Genomic DNA, 19,751 nt, shown 5'->3' with positions numbered 1-19,751 from the left:
GTCTCGCGGGCTTGCATTGGAGAGCTCCAGCAATGGACGACTATCTTGTCCACGGTCACCACGACTTGAGTTGCTCGACAACAAGTCGAGGTGACAGTGGACAGTTGGTGCTCTCTATGCAAGCTGGCAAAACTTCCTTGTTCGCCGGGCCGCTCACTCGAATTTATTAATTTTTTTAATTAATTTATTTTACTTTTATTTATGTATATATATATATATATATATATATATATATATATATATATATATATATATATGTGTATTTTTGGAGTTTTATTTCTATTTCTGTTTTTGGATTACATTTTTGAATTTTATTTTTTATATCCATTTTTAGTCATGTATTTATTTATTTACTTAGTCATTTATTTATTTTTTGGCAGTTTTGGTCCTCCATATCCACGGCAATTAAAAGCTGTCACATTTTGTCCATCCAATCCCCCCCATATTGTCTCACGACCAATCCCCCGTCTTGCCTGCAGTGGCCTGAAACAGGACTATTGTGTCTGTCGGCACAACATTTTTAACATAGTACTACTTGTGGACAATTGTTTTAAATTTCAACTGTAGTTGAGTGTTTGTCACATAACTATCTTCATTGAAAAGGAGCATTTATTAATTTTTTTTAACCATTTTCCTCCGCAGTTGTCTCACCTTCTCCGAGTGCAGCTGTGAGCAGTGCTGAGGCCTGTCTTGAGGACTCACTGTCACTGTCTGGCTGTACCAGCAGGCGGCGATGTGGTATGGCTTCTGGAGAGCGTAGAGTTAACTCTGTGAGCTCAGCATATAACTGTAACTTCTCCTCCAAGCTGTTGCAGATGCGCTGGTCCTGACTTAGCAATGTCTCTGCAAAAAAAAAAAAAAAAACTGTGATTAACACTTCAACTCCTAACAGTTTAATCCTCTAGTATTAAATTCTACTTAAATGTTACCTTGGAACTTTGAGATTTTCTGAACCTTCGCTTCCGCTGCTCGCTTGGCCTCTTCCGATTCGGCGATGCGCTCCTCTTCCTCCTCTTCCTCCGGACAACTGCCAGGAAGGTTAAGTAGGTTAGATAATGATTAACACACACAAATACAGTACACGAGCACAAAGCACTGTACTGTAAAGCAAAATGACACATTAAACAACGTAATTGTTAGTAGAGGAAATGAAAACGTATTGTATAAATTGCACACAGTCGAGTTGAAAACAAACCTCTCGACAGCTTTTCTTATGTGTCTCATCCAAGCATTTCGCTCCTCTCTGGTCGCGGTGTGAACTTCATACATCTCTGGGCCGGCTGAGGAAGCAGAGATGAGGAACATCCCTCGCTCCTCATTGGCGACTTCTCTAACGATGAGCTTTTGCAGCGGGATCACAGGAGGCTTGTGGTCCTGAAAGTAAATGAAACTCAACAGATCAGAGACACATTGGGAGTCAGAGAGTTGCAGTTGTGATTTTGGATGAGGCTTACCACGGCTGCAAATACAAAGCGTTGGTCTTTCTCTTGCAGGAACACCAGAACATCTGTAAGCAGGAGAGTCAATGTATCTAGAGGGAAGAGAAAAATATACATTTAGATTACCGGCGGGTGACAACCAAGCAAAAACATCCTGTGCCCGACATGCAGCGCTACAGACCTTTTAGGCGCCCTGTGGCGGTTTTCCAGTAAAGCAGTCCCTTGTGCTGCAGGTCTCGGTGTCTGCTGTGCAGATCTTGCTTGCGAACCACTTTGCCACTCTTTAGCTTGGCAAAGCTCTTGTTCTCGAGACGTGCGAGCACTTCCTGCAGCTCCTGAGAGCTCTCGTACTTACTTACGGTAAGGTCCACTGCTGCGATGATATCACGAATCTGAGCCAGGGCACTTGACAAGTCTGAGTGTTCTTGGCTGCCTTCTGTCAAAGGTAACAGATTTAAAGGGAATATGAAATGCCTGTTTTCAAACAGTCATCTAAAATCAGATGTAAATATTCATTCATTTGCTTGTGAAATTCAAAGTTAAAGAAAGCAAATATACTACAGTGGTGCCTTGAGATACGAGTTTAATTCGTTCCGTGACCACCCCTGTTACTATATTATTGCACTTCAGAAAAAAAAAACATGTTAATACCAAAATTAAACATAACATAAAGAATTAAATAGTTTGTACGTCATTATTAATTGTGACTCTGTGGCAATACGGATATAGATATAAACTATGCTCAGTAAGCTGCAGTAATATTAGTCAATCTTCGCAGAGGATAAAGAAAATGGACCTGTGAGTAGACACATTGTGTATCTATGTATTGTGACCTCAATGCTACTCGTTAGCCCATCTATGGCACGTTGCATAAGCAGACTTTCCTAAGGCAAAGCGATGTGGTTGCTTGAAAGTAATTCTCTTTGCTTTTTTTGTGGCAATAAACAGCTTGAAGCCTTTAAAAAAAAAAATCTTAACACACAAAATCTGCTACTTGTTGCGGAGTAGAGTATGTTAAACTTCTGCTCGAAAGTCAAGCAGGAAAAAAAAAAAATCAACTGAACGATGGATGGCTTCTATCTTGACAAACTTCCAGTAAGTCTGTTCACTCGTATCTCAAGTCACCACTGTACATGGAGCCGACTTGCCTTGAGTGTAATGTAATATTCTTTCCAACAAAACTGGGTACTTAGTGATGCGCTGGGTGACCAAAAGGATAAACTCAGGAATCCCTCTTCTCCTGACCAGTGAGTTATTGCTCTGTTGCTGTGAGCAGAAAAATGATTTTACAGCACGTAGATGTTGAAAGCATACAATGCTATGGAACTGGGCCCTACTTTGACAAAGTTCTGGAGTTTTTTATTCTGGTGCTGAAGCTCCTTGAAGACGCTGACAGCTTCCATGTGGTGACTGCAGAAATCTCCATACACTTGCTTCATCGTTTCAGCATTTTCATCTGAGAACTTAAAGGGGATAATATAATATGTTCTATGAAGCCCGACCAGTCTAAATATGGTATTCTGCTTAATGTTGCGTTAGTGAAATATGAGTTAAGCAGCAAAATCCAGTCGTTTTTACCCATCTCAGGGGGCGGCCATTTTGCCAATTGCTGTCGACTAAATATGACATCATTTTTGCTCAGGTCTCAGGTAACAACCAACCACAGCTCAGCTTCAGAAAACAGGTGAGCTGTGATTGGTCATTGCCTGAGCAACATTGATGTCATCTTCAGTCGACAGCAAGTGGCAAAATGGCCGCCCCCTGAGATGGATATGAACGGATGGATTTTGCTTCATAACTCATATTCCACAAATGTAATATTAATCAGAATGATATGTTTAGACCGCTGAGGTCACACACACACAACACATGATTGTCCTTTTATGGGTGGATGGTGGTTATATTATTTTTGTAATCGTGAACATGTCTCCAATCTTTACCAACCTGCTGAAGGAGGATGTCTCCAATCTGATGGATGAGGTAATTTCTCTGGTTCTCGGGTTGGGTGGAAGCTTGTCTGTAATCCTGCAGTGATCCAAAGAGATTCCTGTGGAACAGCAGCAAAGAATCCAAGCATGGGAAGATCCGGGCCACGCAATCCCAGTCCAGCTGCAACTCCTCCAGCATGCCTCGTCTGAACACTTCCGACATGACTGTCAGAGTCTGGATGTGGTGCAGCTCAGTCTGCATTAGTTCTATAGGGAGGCGGCAAAGTGGATTATGATTATAATTAACTCATTCACTGGCAGCCATTTTCACTGAAGCAACCCCCTCGGTTGTTTTACAAGATTTCAACGGATTTTTCAAGGCCCACAGAATATTGTGTTCTATTGCTATAAAAACATGGAAGCTATCAAAAGAAAGATTAGAGGCTCTTTTTTTTCATCAGGGGAAAAAGTATGTTTGTATCTGTTACCATTTTTGCAGCAATTAGCATTAGAGTATAACAAAGTTTCATCAATATTCACGAAGCCAACATGGTGAAAACTCTTGACAAAAAGAGCTCGTCGCAACATGGCCCTGGCTGATCTCTTATACTCTGCTGTAATCGCTACCATTGCTTTAGGCCACCTCTTCATGTCAGAAGCTGCATCAAAGCGTTATGTATGCTTTTGCATAAAAACAAAACAAAACGCGTAAATACGTTTTTTTGGAAGTGAAGGACAAAGTATTAAAAACGTGTGTTTGAAACATTTTGTGTTGGAATGAGTTCATGTGAATGTAAAGTGATCAACTCAAAAATGAGGAGATTGAATTGGCCGAATGACTCAACGAGTAAAGCCCAGCCTCACCATAAATAACATCCTGACGTTTGATGGCACGTCTGTCGTGCTGCCTGCAGAAATCCGGACTGACCGCAAGACTCCATGACTCTGCGTCGAGTCCCAGCAGGTCAGCTGACAGATCACTTAGAAGCGGAGCGTCGACTTCATCTGCACACGTTTTTTAAACCGTTTAGAATGTAAACGATAAGAGGTTCACACGGGTCTGATACAGCCTCACTCACCCTGTGAGGTGATTGGCGAGTCGACTGCGGGAAGAATCGCTGCGATTGGAGCGCCCTCATCAGACTGTGAGCTGTAAATCGTAGGAATGCAATCCGCCTCCATTGCTGCTGTGTCACTCAGCCATCTACAGGACAGAAAAGGGAACGCGCAACATCCAGTTCGCTTAGTTTTATATGCCGTTAAAAAAATGCCAGCTAAAAAAAGTTCTAGGCTTTTGTTTTGTACATCTGATAATCCTACCTGCTCTCTAAAGCGACGGAGAGGCTTTTGGATAGAGGGTGGAGTGTTTCTCGCTTTTCTTTGGTTGTTGGTGAAAGTGAGGAAGATGAGGAAACTGATGAGGAGGCGAGGGGTGAGGAGGAAGCGATGTCTTTCACAGAAGCTGAAGGAGACGCCAGGAAAACAAGAAATCCAGTCATTGTCAATGGGAAACATTAAATGAAGGATGCGTCTTGGTTCAATCGTCTTTCTCATGCTTACACATAACTACACACAAATCCTCCGTTGGCAGGAATATAACCCACTGGGTCGTCATGAAGCGCTCGAACGAAGCGCTCTAATGCAGAAAGCAACGCTAGCCAGAAGCCCTGGTGCACGTGCTGGTTGTCAAGTTAGACTTACAAAAAAAAAACAAAAAAACTTCATTTAATCGTGAGTTACCACTTGAAGTTGGTCAACAATTCAATTTATAATATTAAATTGGTTCAACAATTCTCTTTTTAGAGTGCATGACTGCTGATGCAAACGAAAGCACTCAAAAGTTCTTGTACAGTGACGGATGGGGTGAAACCCTTGTCGAGGCCCAAATGCATCACAGGGCCCAGTTTTAATCCTTGCAAAAAAAAAAAAAAAAACAATCAGCAAAACTGAAATGATGAGAAATAGTTGTACATAATTCTCAAGGTTTTTTTTTTTTACATCTTCAGAAATTATCTTTAAACTTGTATAATGCATTTACGAATAAATATCAGAATTGATTCTTTAGTGTGAAAATATCCTCTCAACCTCTGTGCTAATACGTAAATGCAATCCAGAAAGGATCCCCCACTGAGGCAGATTAAAATGTAACTTTTTTTTTCCCACATGGGTGAGTAGGCACACGGGGTAAATGATTTGCTTTCAACAACAGGAAAACAAGAACGGGCAGGTAAAGCCAAAAAGAATAAACTAAGGAAGAGGGAGGACATTGGAGACAAGAGTGGGGACTTGTAATTTCTGACTCACTCTGCGGGAGAGACAAGGTCTTGCTTTTCATCAACAATGCATTCTTCTCCTGCAGCTTCTGAGGACACATGTCATATTAACTCACAAAAAGTTGATGAACAACGAAGGTCTACTGCCCTTAAAAATGAAACAAATCAAACATCAAGGAGAAAACACATTACACAACCGACAGTGTACACTGCTGCTGTTATTATTTACCACCGTTCAAGAACATCACATCATTCCAGGAATTATTTTTGTCACCAAGCTTTTTAACTGCCTCTCCGCCTGCCTGTGAGGCAGAAACTGATTTATTTCTTATTTCGCATAGCATGAGGGAGGGGAGACAAAGGCAGTGACCTGCAACATAGTGCAGCACAAAGCACTTTTAAGGTGTCAAGAAAGGACATCTACAAGGTCAAGTGGTTAAATTGCATTGGTGCACTGATAGAGGAAAAGAGGAGAGACTCAAGCACCTGAAATAAGAAGGTAAACATTGAAAGGGTGTTTTTGGTAGGTGGCTTTATAGAGCTCTGCAGCAATACTAGATGCCAACACATTTATGTATCTAGCATAATTAATGTATATTTTATTAGAAAATAAAGTCAACCTTAAACATTTCTTTGCAATAATATGTTATATGTGACTTCACGAGTCTAAACATGACATTCTGATTATTAATACATTTGTGGAATATGAGTTATGCAGCAAAATCCAGCCATATTTATCCATCTCTGGGGGCGGCCATTTTGCCACTTGCTGTAGACTTAAGGGACATTCAGTGGTCCCTAGCTCCATCTAGTGGTCAAAGAATACCATTAGAAGTACGCAGGCGCACGCACACTACGGTGGCTCAGAGAGACCATATTTCGCAAGCCTACCACCAATTCTTATTTTGCGAGAGCAAACGAGCATCTCGGTGAGCGACGGCGAAAGACCGAGCGAGCCGGAATTAGCCGAAGCAGCTAGTAAGAGTACTCTGCTCGTGAGATGGGAGGAGCAAGATGGCCGCCCTGTGACTTCAACGGCTAGCTCGGGCGTGTATGGGCTATCGGCTATCCAGTCATATATTCAGATCAGTGATTACAGTTCACCTGTTTTCTGAAGCTGAGCTGTGATTGGTTGTTACCTGAGACCTGAGCAACTGTGGTGTCATTTTCACTCGACAGCACGTGGCAAAATGGCCGCCTTCTGATATTGATAAAAACTGCTGAATTTTGCTGCTTAACTCACTAACTAATATGTTTCTTCTCTATTCTTTTTAAAGTTATTTTATTTATTTGTTTTTGCCAACAAAATTAGTTTCCCCCCCAATTGTGGTCTAATTTTATTATTATCTTAATATATATTTTTAAATAGCTGTTGTAAGGGTCTTTTTTCGTGCTTAATGCCGCCTAACTCATATTCCACTAACGCAATATTAACCAGAATACCATATTTAGACCGGTGGGGCTGCATAGAACATATTATTGTCAATAATAATAATAATAATTCTGTTTTTTACAACAACAAAAAAGAAGCAATGAAATTCACAGAAGCAAAGTTAGTGAAACAAAACATTTTCGTCATCGCCAAAGCTTTTGGCCACAACTGCGTTTTGGATGAGGACCCAAATACCAAGTGCGTTTCAAAGAACAAACTAAAATGATGAATTACTTTTGCTCATTGTTTTTGGAGACCAAAAGTGAATGTGTGATAGTTACCTTTCCGCATTGTGCAACAGAGTCTCGACAGTTCTTGTGGACGTTCAAGAAACAGTCTACAGACAAAAACAAAGTCCTCGTTAATTCAATAGTTGAAGTGATAATAAACAAAACAAGCCGCGTCCAGATGGCCATCAAAACTGCCCATCGGTGTTGACTTTGCTGGGGGAAGAAAGAAAGCTGACTTCATCGCTTTTACGGAGCAAAACATGAAGGCGAGCACGTGTGAGGATATTTACACAAACCCTGACAGTTGAGCCACCACAAGACATAAAACAACAAGAGCGCTGCAGAATACTTACTGGAGCACTGCAGCCACTCCTTCCCAGAAACAGACTTATCGCAGGCCACACAGAGAGCAGGGCCAGACGGAGACGGAGACGCAGGCGCAAACTGATGTCCATTAGCAGCTCCGTTCTTGTCCTTCCCATCCTTGACCTCTTTCCCTCTAACCTGAAAAGAACGCTGGTAAATAAAACACTTTGAACCGTTGAGCTGACATTTACTACAGTTGATGATGAAGAACAACAACTTCCTGCTGCGATACACCTGATGAAGTGGTGTTAATTGAGATAAAGGGCTTTGAATGAGCCTCTCTGTTAACTTGGTTCTGGTCCACGAGTTCTGCTGTTGCGGTGCTTTATCCTTGGGGGAGCATTACTGGGGATTCCTTTGTGTGTGTGTGAGCGAGCGAGGAACGTTTATTTTTTTTTTTATTATCAAACTTTACAAGGAAGACGGCGAGTTCATGTTTGTTTGCTCGACTGCTTGTGTATATGTACATGCATGGCATCATGCGCTCGAACACATGTTGTGACTCTCGGAATGTGTTTTGGTTCCTTATGATGTTCTAGGAGCTCTGGCATTATGTAAGAGGATATTTTTTTTCCCCGTGTCCTGTTGCTAAGACCTGAGGAGAGGGAATTTTCTCCCTCGCCAAACAAAGGCACCCTGGACAGACAATGGCTCCTCAGCACAGGATTTATGACCCGGCTTGTCTGAGAGATGGTCAAAATTAATCGACAACTATTTTAATAATCGAGTAATCGTTTGCTGCTATTTTTTTATTTAAAATTGTCCAAATCCTCCGATTCCAGCATATGAACAGTAATTGTTCACTGGTTTCTGTAGCCTTTCATATAAGATAATTGATTATCTTCTGTGTTTAATTACAATGAGACATTTGCAAACATCTGTTTTTACTTTGTAACATAACAATCCTTTTTTTTTTTTTATCACTATATGAATATGAAGAACCAAATAAACACCAATCACTGGTTAATAAACAGTAATCAGGGAAAAAAATGGTTTTGTAATACAATTCTATGCAAAATTAACTAATTGGAACCCAAAAACGTATAAATAACGTTTTTAATACTTTGTCCTTCACTCCCAATGTATGTATTTAAAAACTAAATAAATGTATTTATACGTATTGTTTTAAAGCAATGGTAGTTATTACAAACAATGGCCAGCAGAGTATAAGAGATCAACCAGGGCCATGTTGCAACAAGCTCTTTTTGCCAGTGTTTTCAATAGGTTTGTGAATAATGATGAAACTTGGCTATATTCTAATGCTAATTGCTGTAAAACGGAAACAGATACAAATATACTTTTTTCCCCTGATGAAAGAATAGACTCTAATCTTTCTTTTGGTAGGTTCCATGTTTTTATAGCAATAGAACAGAATATTCTTTGGACTTTGCAAAATCAGTCAAAATCGAGTACAACAGCCGGGAGCAAAGGGGGTTGCTTCAGTGAAAATGGCTGGGAGTGAATGAGTTAAAATTAATCCGATTAGTGGATTCATCGATTGAATAATTGATAGATCACTAAACCTTTTACAGTTCCATCTTGGGTGTGAGACGCTGTACATGGACAGTTCCCATAGTGGCAAAGACGTACCTTGGTTTTGTTGCGAGTGCTCGACATCCTGCTCTTGAGGAAACTGAAGGTCCGGCTCACTTTGTACTTCTCTGACTCCACCTTGGATGGAATGATGTATTTGTCCCACTCCTCATCCTCAATCCTGTTCCAAATGTAAACATTTCAGTTAGTCACTCCAGTGGCATCTTTGAAGGCCAAGATGCAAAACTCATGATATTAGTATTTTATTTTTTTGACCACAGATTTAATAACCTAGGATTCTAGCATCATGCTGAGATGAAAGAATGTCCAGACAGTCTTCCAGTGCTCTACTCTACAGACTATTACTCTTGATAACATGCTTGGCATGCTTGGGTGTCACTATGGCCTCTAGTGGATGCTATTTATAGCACGACTTTGGAGAGATGCAATTAATAACATGTCGACTATTAGCAGCAACTTAAAACTAGTTCCATTCAACACTAGGGAGGCATTCATGGCAGGGCATAAAGAAGAAAATGACATGCAGCATGACGTCAAACCAATCATGTGGCTTAATTTTGAAGTCGCTGTCGAATCTGGAGGCTGTATATGCGGCAGAACAGACGTCGTTAATGAAGTTAAAGGTAGTGGGAAACCATGTTAAAACAGGTCGAGCCGCACATGCATGGCTGCGAGGCGGCTTTGGTGAACACATACTCTTTAAGGAACTCTGTGAGGGTGAGGTGTTGGAGTGATGCGCTGCTCTCCTCCTCTGCTGACTGGGCCCGCTTACGGAAACCCAAAACCCTGCATAATGGATATACAGTATAGCATAACTCAAAACAAGCTGTTGTTGTCGGGGGTTTTTTTTTTTTGGGGTCCATTGGAAGATTCGGTGTGTTAAGAAAAAGCCTGTTATTATGAGGTTCTAAAAATTAGGCCAGTTTTAGCAAGCCATTTATTATTACTGGATTCTAATCTTGTGAAGGGGGAAATACTGATGGTGACTTTCTTCTATCTGATGAACTGCATTGAAATGAAATGAAATGGCCAATGTAACATCATTATCTAAAATGTTTCCTCTGTTAGCAATGCATGGTTATTAGAGGCACTAATGAGCCTGTGACACACAACTGAGTAATGAACAAAGGGAAATGAAACACAATTATGCGCGGGCGTTGGGGGGGGGGGGGGGGGTTCGCGGGGGGAATAGTGAAGCATATGTTAATGTAGCACACTCATTCATATTCTACATATAGTGTTAAAATGCCAAAGGGTCACGTCAGGGATGTTGCTGTTTACTTTGAGGTTATTTTGAGGTTGCAATCAGAGCATATACTGGCCCTGGCCTTGCAACAGGAAGTGTGTCACATCCTGCCCCGTCAGACCCCAAACACAGGTTTGAACAATGACGTCTCACACACTGTATACACACAGGCAGAGCCATCGCGGCTAATCTCTTACTGCAGGCCAACGGTGATGCCTAAAAAGGGCGCAAGTGTGTTTTGACATCGGAGTAAGGCCCCGGCGCAGTCGAGTGGATCTTGTGCGGTTACCTCTTTTCTTTGGACGTCTCTGTCAGGTTCAGCACACTCTGCTCTGTAAAGTAGAGTGTCAGAGAAAGGCAAATGAGTGAGAGAGTGAGAAATAAATATATCATTGACGGGAAGGAAGTTATTGCAAACCGGGTGAAACCAAAGCCAGAGGTTGAAAATTCCATCCCATTGGCAGAATAGTGAAAAAGTCTGAATGCCATACGTCCACACAAAGACAGACCAAACATGGCACCAGAGTTTTGCCAAGGATAAACGGACGGCATTAAAAATAGAACAGCCAAACCAAGAGAAAACCCCAAATGAAGTAAAACAGTAACCTTTGAGTAACCTTGAAACCCTTCATTAGCCTTCTCCAAAGCTTCAAGGCAGTAAAAACGAATTCTGCATTTTTATATCAGATTTATTTATTTATTTCAAGAGCATGCATGACATCAAGCTTTGGAGAAAGTCTGTTGTTGATCTCACTCCAGTGACCAGTTGGGTCAAAAATAATTCCAATCATGGGTAAACAAAAAAATGAACAGATCCTCTACCCAACATTGGGTCAAAAATTGGGTCATATGGTATAAAAGAGTCAATTTGATCCATCTTTCGGTGAGAAATGGGGTCATTTTCTATAAAACAACCCAGAAAGTTGAGTCAGCATAAAAAAATATAATAATAATTTTGTACAAGAAATTTGGGTCAAATTGACCCATAAAGTGGACCGGTCCATTTTGCATCCATAATTGGCTTACTTTTAACCCAAATGTTTTGAGAGTGCCGACACAGATTAAACTTAATTTATCAACACTTGAAAGTGGTAAATTATTATTTATTTTTTTATTGTCCTCCCAAAAAATTTTGGTTGGAAAAAACTTATTTTAACCCCTCAAAAATCTTGATGACTCAAAGTTGATCATCCAAATGGGACAGGAAAGGCTGCTGCACCACTTTGTTGCATTGTTCAAGAGGGAAACAGCTGTAAGATATCTTCCTGTAGTTTATAGCCGGTTATGCCACCATAATTACACCTCAATATTGTTTTTGAGCATCTCTTTATTTATCACCAGATTTCCCCCATTAAGAGAATCACTTGAATGCCCACAGAAACTCTCGGTGGCATCTTCTTGCTTCTCTTTGATGTACTTACTAACTTGGTTGAGTCGCGAAAGCGATTTAGAGAGAGACAATGCCTGAAGTAGAGAACGACCACTGCTGCCGAATGCACCATCTATACAGAATTCACACAGTCATGGTGTCGTCGTCTTACAACAATACAAACACGAAACACGCACCGTGGATATAAAAAGTCTACACACCTCTGATAAAATGTCAGGTTTTTGTGAAACTGATATTTTATTTTTTATTTTATTTAAAGACACCAAGATGAATCATTTAAAAGCATTTTGTCTGATAAACCAAGATTGATTAAAAAAAAAAAAGCATAATTCCAAGAGCACAATACAGCTCAGTACCAAAAGAACACCATACCTACAGTGATAAAAGTTGGTGTGTTGGAATTTGAATTTTGATGGAATTGTTAACAGTGTCAAACATCAGTGTTAGCCCAAAACTTCCACGCATCTACTAAAAAGCTCAACTAATGTCCAGAAAAGTCTACTAGAACTTCTAAACTTTATTTAGGGTCCATCAGAGAAACTTTAAATGGTGGTGAGTTTGTGCTGACTCACATTTAACCTGTGTTGGAATGTGATTGGGTCATTCTTAACACAGCTACATACCGGTTATAAGAGGGTGTGCACACTTGTGCAACCACACTCTAAAAACAGTTGGGTCAAAAGTAACCCAATTATGGATCAAAAATGGACCGATCCACTTTATGGGTCAATTTGTCCCGAAATTGGTCAAATTTCAAATCAAATTTTTGACCCATAGTTGGGTTATTTTTGATCCAACTGTTTTTGGAGTGCATACTAGTTCAGTTGTTTATTTTTAATCCCTTTCCCTGAAGATTAATAATAATTATTATATGATTTATGTTAGTCTACTTTTTTTTTTTTTTTTACATCACAAAAACCTGCTATTTGAACAGTGGTGCTTACTTTTCTTCTTCTTTTTTTTTTTAGCAACTGTATCAATTTTTATGGTAGATATCCAGCCACTTTGTATTCAGCCAGCCACAGAAGTCAGAAAGGAAAAGGGTTCAGAGTCCGCTCACCTTCTGCCAGGTCAGTGATGGTTGCATCTCTGTTTAGCAAAGGGCGTGAAGGCCTGGCCTTGGGGGAGGAGTAAGAGTACGAGCGCAGTCGAACCTCGCCTTCCTCGGGGTTCTGGATGAGAGCAGGGACAGAGCAGAGGGCAGCAAGCAAACAGAACATGAGAACAGAACATTTTTGAATAATGCTGAAAAACTCAATATGTCTGACCTTTTATCACAGCAATGAGCTACAGCTGCGTATTGTTATTTTAGAACCACGATCAAAAAGATTGATCAAGCCCTTGTTAAAAAGTTGTACTTTGTGTCTCGAAAGACTTTATTTGAATAGACAATGGGGAAAGAGTAAAAACAGAGCCTATTTATCACATAACAGCCAAGAGATGACACAACCAGGTCGGTATCTACAAAAGCTGCACATGCAAGCAGCGCAATACCTTGGTGGGATTTTGTGTGCTGTCAGAGTGAGATCTGTTAAAGTCTGGCGAGCCGGACTGCAGCTTTGAGGCTGAGCACGGATAGGAGTGTCCCAGTATGTCCTCCTCTCCACTGTCACACTCAAGACTCGGACTGTTGACACACAACAATAAACAATGCAATTAGCTGATTTCCTTAGCATGCTGAAAATGCAACTGACACAAATGATAGAACTTTTCAGCTCAAGCAAATTACAAGGGCTGAGTATCGATTTGATTTCGATTCACAAGAGTTCAGTTTGATTGGCTTTTTTTCCAATTCGATTCAATTCACTTCACTTTAAAATTGTGTTATTAGGGATACCAATAAATTCCACAATTGAAAAGCACATTATTATGTATTAAATTCTCAAATTATACACAAGTACTTACTCTATTGCACACACAAAAAACAGTTTGCGTTTTAATGTTTGGCTTGATTAATTTCTGCCTCATTAGCTGAGAATTTAGTGTCAAATATTTCCTTGAGCAATACTCACGAACATAGAGGCGTTTGCATTAAAATATTTCATGTCGCTGGATGGTTTGAGAAAAATTCTGCCATTTTCCACAGGGACGGATATGTTTCTTTGTAATCACCACTGACAGCCACTTGGGTCAATGTTTATGCATAGCCCATATTCTAATACAAAACAACTGCAAAGAGGTCTTTGAAGAAAATAAAAAACGCTCAATTGTATCCAGGCTTCCCTTTGCATTCTTTACATTATCCTTTCAAAGACAATACATTGAGGGCAGAGAAGCAAGCTCATCTTTTTTTTTTCTTTTTATCTTTCACGTTGAACGTATAGCATCCAAACCAAGATATCATTTTAACTTTTAGCAAGAATATTAAAAATCAACCTTAGTACCATCATACCTCAGTCCGCGGGTCGTGACCGGTAAGTTGCATCCTCTCCTGCTGAAAGTGGGAGAGACTGGAAGGCTGGCTTGCGGCTGTCGCCTCTGACCTCCTTCAAACAAACGGAAGGCGGAAGCCAGGGGGGAGGACGGGAACGATGGGGGGGAAGCAAAGGGAGAAGTGGGAGAGGGAGGAGAGACGCGGAGAGGGGCCTCCTTGGATTTCTCCGGGCCTGGGCTTCGGACAGCCCTGTCGCCATTGTGTGGCGTGGCTACGTGATGATTTTTTGGGCAGGTCCTTGGCTCAGGGGGTGTCATGGAGAAAGGCTCCCAGCAAGGGCTGCTAACATCAGGCACTGGGCGACAGCGGTATTTAATATCAACATCATCCACCTGGAATAGAAAAATGTAGGAGTGTGGTTCATGTAACGTATTAGTGTGCAGTATTTGAGCTTTATGCAATTCTTCACAAGTAAAAAGTGTCATCAATCAGTCAGTGCGAGTTGGTTTTTGAGCTGCATGCATTTTTGGTGTGTCAAAATGACTGGGTGGGGATGGGAAAATAAGTGACCAATAGATGTTTAAAAAAAATAATAATAATAATAATAATAATTCAGAAAAAGCACATCATATATATATATATATATTAGCTGTTTTTATTAAAGTCATTTTTTTTTTTAATTGTACGGTTCTAGAAAGGTGCCTCTAAATATAATGCATACCCTAACTCCAACACACAATGCAGTTGTTGTTTTTAAGTGAAAGTTTGCTGTGGCAGATGTTTTCACTTTCTCAGTGCAATTGATGCAAACTCTAAGAATGATGCAGAACGTATATTTGCTCCCAAAATAAATATGCATTCATTGCTCTACTCACTTGGTCCACCACCATGGCGTTGGCATATACTCTGTCTTTCCCGTGGATCATCGCTGACAGCCTGGCAGCAGCAGCCAGAGTCGGGGACGAGGCTTGGCTCTCGCCTGTGGACTGGCTTTTTTCTGTTGGGAAGCGATTTTTCAATATTACATTTGGTTTCTACAGCAACGGCAAAATAACCCCTCACAAACACAGGAAGTGACATCGACATCCTGGGCAGTTCAGCCAGCCAAGGCTCCATATGAGTATGTGCGTGCGTGTGTGTCTCAAAGGCTCTTTGCACACACACGTGAATGGGTGTGTCAGGCGTTGTGCCTTGGCATCTGTAGGCTTGTTTCTTCCCCCACCCGGCCTTCAGCGTCGCGGTGGTGAGAAGATAACTTCCAGTGAACACACAGTAGCATTGACGGGAAACTTTTTCTACACAGTGGAGCCACTGTGAGTAGCAGCCAGGTTTAGCGATGCAAAAACACACACACACACACACACACACACACACACACTCTCTATGCAAAACAAAGCTTTTAAATGCTGGTTCTGGGAATGATTTCATGCAGCAGTATTAGTATTAGTTCAGTTTCTGAGGATAGAATAATATAATTCAACATATTGACTATAGAATATTTAATTCATTCACGCACATCCCCCAGAACAATCTCTATCGCTTCAGCACTTGTTTATATACGGTGCTTCTTTATTTATTTTTTTAAACAGCATTCTTCATGAATAAGCATCTGAAACCGAGGAATGTGCCCCAAAAATCGATTACGATTCTCATTTAATACGATTCAGAATCGATTTTAAATGTCTCAAAATCAATTTATTACCGTCTTGCCCTTGTTTGTGTGTGCCTTTATCGGGAGTGCTGCTCATGTTGTACCCGATTTGGCCACTTAGGGGCAGTGTGGTTCCACGCATTCTGATACACTGTTAAGTTGTAGGCCCACATTAGAGAGTAGAAGGAAAAAGTCACGATCAAGTTATGCCAATAAAAGTTGTGTTTTTTTGCAGCGTAGGAAGAGCATATGCCAGTGAGTAATGTTAAGATGCTTCTCCGTTTACATTCCTGAAGCGTTTTCTATGAATAGCCGTTCTTTTGAGTGATAAAAGTGCCGTGCGTAGCGCACCAATTCGCATTAGCGAGTCAGATTGGAGTAGATCATTTTTGCACATCTATAAATTAAAGCAGAAAATCGATTCTGAATCGAATCACAGACCCAAAAGTCGGAATCGAATTGTGAGAGAGTCAAATATCCCCACCCCTACTGAAAATCATACACCGTATTCTGAATAAGACACAAGATTGCAAAATAAAAACTTGCGGTATCCTAGTTAAACCTTGCCTGGTCAAAGTCGAGGATTTAATTTCATTTTTATTACTCTGATTTTCTTCTATTGTTACTAACCATCTTTTTGGACACCAACACCACAATTAGAACATAATAACATCACTGTTCATAAGCAAGCCTTTCAGTGAATGTGAAGTGTAGCAAGGAGCAGTGGATTTATATTCAGTGATGCATTCAATAGAAAAAAATAATTCCTAACCACATTAACAAGGGGTGGTACAGTACAATGCTTATTGTGCTAACCCACAGTGACAGCCTCCTTAACGTAGTTATCGTCATGCTTGGAATTATAGCTTTACTTTATAGAGCACCACGCGCTTGTGTGAGTAACCATGTTTCTAAAACATCCCTTTAAAACTCCGAATCAGCTGTCACTCAAACAGCAAAACCCGATCGTTTGTGCTTCCAAGCTGCTGGCACCACACAGTAGGAGAGGAAAGAAGTCCAGCTTTATAGAGGAGGATAAATCAGCCCAGCAAATGGCTGTGCTTCCTGTCGGCCGCGAGTCCAATAAATCTGAGAACCCACAAGGAGTCAAGTAGACATTGACGAGAGAAGCAGATGATTCTTGGTTCATTCATGTCTAACGCAAAAGGTACAGATGTAAGTCGCACATCTGTATGATATAATGAACATGCATCACCTTGATCAGAACTTCCAAACCACTTCAGTAACTCTGGGAGTCCTAAATCCCAAAGACACCAGAAGTTGCAGCTGACATCAGCAACAACAACAAAAAAAAAAGAAAAGAGCAACCAATACTTAATGACAACCTGTTGAGTAAAAAATTAAAGACACCGTAAAGTAAAAAAAGACCCCATTTGCTAAAATGGTGCCCAGTGATGGATTTGGGCTTCCGTGGCATGAATTGTCCCTCCCCCACTATACGGTATATAAGAAATTAGTAGGGCAAATGGTACGAGCCTCCCACTATACAATGTCTACTATTACAGTGTGCAGTGAGCTAGCTACACTCTAAAAACAGTTGGGTCAAAAATAACCCAACTATGGGTCAAAAATGGACAGATCCTCTACTTGAGTGGATTTGACCCAACCTTGAGTCAAGAAATGGGTCTCTTGGTGTAAAACAACTCATACATATTGGTCAGATCCTTTACTTGGGTCAAAAAAAATTGGGTCATTTTGTATAAAACAACCCAGAAAGCTGGGTCAAATTGATCCATTAAGTGGAACGGTCTATTTTTGATCCGTAATTGGGTTACAATTGTTTTTAGAGTGTAGCTACGTGCACACCCCTGAAAATGCATCTTCCCAGGATGCTACAATCTATATAACATATGTCAGTATCATTATTTAAATTCCAATGGGAGGAGGTGACACGGCAGAGGAGCCTGCTGCCCATCTGCCCGCTGAGGGGAGCCGCTGAAACCTGTTAGCCCATTGAGCTAGCTGGTATCTAGTGGGATATATGCCAGTAAACACACGATTGTTCTTTACATATACATTGCATATATTTTCGTGGCTCAAACATGTAGAGATGTGTAAACATATGAAAGTTGCATCCAGTTTCAGCAGGGCTCACAGTGTTTGAGAGCGGAGACAATGGCTTGATTTGTCCAATCTTGAGGCGTCATTTTATATACTTGCCAATTTTCTTAAGCATTAAAACTGGGCATTGTTATTAACAATTTATTTTAACTTGACAGATATTTTAGTACTACACCTAGTGGTGTCAAAATTTGTGTTTTACTTTTGAGTTAATTTAAAGTTTCTTTAATGCCATAAATTTTTATTTTTGTATTTTTTTTATTAATGTCCGCACCTTACTTGGAAAGCCTGTACTGGGGGAATTCCAGTCGCACCGCAGCAGACCCGTCCACGTCAAAATTTAGCAGTAATAAATGCAATAATAATGCATATATTTGTGGAGACTTTGGTCAAGTTGTATTTTACAATTTTAAAAATGTGCAGAATTTTACAAGTTGCTTTATGTTAAAGATTAGATAGCTCTTAATATGAAAAGAAAAATGTACTGAGCTCTTACCATCTTATAAATGCAATTATGCCATCTAGTGGCAGACAAATGACCAAATAACAATCACTCGTTTTTTTACAGTAGAGTACATCTTTTTAATTTTAACTTAATTTTATGAATTATTATTATTAAATTACTGAATCAATGCCGCCATATTTCTATTAGTTTAAAAAAAATCCACTTTGATGTTAACATGAGTATGAAAACTATTTTTAAAATATATATTAAAATATTTTATTGTATATTTAGAACAGATATAAAATTTGCGATTAATCATGAGTTAACTATCGATGTCATTACGATTAATAATTTTAATCGCCTGACACCCCTAGCTACACTAAATCCAGGGTGTGGCAGATATAGTACAATTTTCAAAGTTAAACAAAATATTGCTTAACTTAGAAAAAGGAAGGTTGAATTGTTCAGTGCAATATGGCCAATACAATTAATTAAATACCAATTGCATTACCAAATAGATTTTTTACCAAGCAGACTAATGTAAATAGCATGCAGCTGAAAGCATAATAACTAAAGACGAGCATGAAAATGACAAATGACAAATACGGCCCTGAAAACTTTACTCTAGTTTTTTTTCCCCAATTCCAACTAACTAATCAATAAATCGAGTCAGCTCGTCTCATGGAAAGGGCCATCTTCAACTTTTGAGTTTGCGGCCGTATTGGATGAGGGTCAAACACGGTTGTGAAAGTGGACATCATTTCATATAAACTCGCTTCTGGAACACTGACAGAAGGGGCTAATAATTCAGCTGCTGGACCCGGTTCCAAGCCACAGCTGGCTGCTACGGCCTGGATCATTGTGACACCTCTGACCCATTAAACACTGCCTGGTGATCATTACTGTCAGCCACTGAGATCTGTGTTTAACATTAGCTAAGGTAGGAATAACAGAGAAGCCGGGAGGGATCGTATTACTCACACCGCCGAGCGATGTCTGCGTGCAGGTTACCATTTCAAAGCGCCGATGTCAGGCTATTTGTTTAGGACTGCGCCCAGAGAAGGTAGAGTATATGCGGAGAGATGTGATATTCACAAGCGTATCCCTGAGTGAGCACGAACCCTATACAGTAGCAGTGCCTGCCGAAGCTGAAGAGTGTCAGAGCTCTTCCAGAAAAGTAAGACAAAGACGGCAGTCAGTGGCAGGTCTCCAGGCCAGGGCAGTTAAACGCAGCGAGTGACCCTTCAACCCGTGCACACCCCTGGGAGGGAGTCGTCGAAAGGAAGGCAGCGCGGAAAGGGGGAGAGGCAGGTTCGTCACAAGGGCTCTTTTCTCAAGGTT

General features: G+C 40.5%; 1 protein-coding gene across 6 annotated transcripts in view; it reads right to left on the bottom strand.

Annotated features, from left to right (window-relative positions):
• LOC147173554 (rho guanine nucleotide exchange factor 28-like) overlaps window positions 1–19,751 on the bottom strand; it is a 46,453-nt gene that overhangs the window by 6,398 nt on the left and 20,304 nt on the right. For 2 of the 6 annotated variants that reach the window (XM_086076668.1, XM_086076669.1), the window contains exons 11-32: window positions 15,108–15,229; window positions 14,251–14,624; window positions 13,353–13,485; window positions 12,919–13,030; window positions 11,890–11,970; window positions 10,758–10,800; window positions 9,919–10,008; window positions 9,259–9,382; window positions 7,656–7,806; window positions 7,354–7,409; window positions 5,672–5,729; window positions 4,688–4,829; window positions 4,447–4,571; window positions 4,232–4,372; window positions 3,384–3,634; window positions 2,777–2,902; window positions 2,588–2,705; window positions 1,621–1,875; window positions 1,455–1,531; window positions 1,196–1,374; window positions 930–1,027; window positions 652–843 (exon numbers count right to left, since the gene is read on the bottom strand). In XM_086076668.1, the coding sequence (XP_085932794.1) occupies window positions 652–843; window positions 930–1,027; window positions 1,196–1,374; window positions 1,455–1,531; window positions 1,621–1,875; window positions 2,588–2,705; window positions 2,777–2,902; window positions 3,384–3,634; window positions 4,232–4,372; window positions 4,447–4,571; window positions 4,688–4,829; window positions 5,672–5,729; window positions 7,354–7,409; window positions 7,656–7,806; window positions 9,259–9,382; window positions 9,919–10,008; window positions 10,758–10,800; window positions 11,890–11,970; window positions 12,919–13,030; window positions 13,353–13,485; window positions 14,251–14,624; window positions 15,108–15,229 (3,048 nt within the window). The remainder of the gene's footprint in view (window positions 1–651; window positions 844–929; window positions 1,028–1,195; window positions 1,375–1,454; window positions 1,532–1,620; window positions 1,876–2,587; window positions 2,706–2,776; window positions 2,903–3,383; window positions 3,635–4,231; window positions 4,373–4,446; window positions 4,572–4,687; window positions 4,830–5,671; window positions 5,730–7,353; window positions 7,410–7,655; window positions 7,807–9,258; window positions 9,383–9,918; window positions 10,009–10,757; window positions 10,801–11,889; window positions 11,971–12,918; window positions 13,031–13,352; window positions 13,486–14,250; window positions 14,625–15,107; window positions 15,230–19,751) is intronic. The other 4 variants (XM_086076670.1, XM_086076673.1, XM_086076671.1 and 1 more) reach the window with 3 other exon arrangements.

Source organism: Leptonotus elevatus, chromosome 5 (genome assembly GCF_054856555.1).
Source record: "Leptonotus elevatus isolate MCC_2025b chromosome 5, RoL_Lele_1.0, whole genome shotgun sequence".
NCBI lineage: Eukaryota > Metazoa > Chordata > Actinopteri > Syngnathiformes > Syngnathidae > Leptonotus > Leptonotus elevatus.
This window is presented reverse-complemented; position numbering and strand designations above follow the sequence as displayed.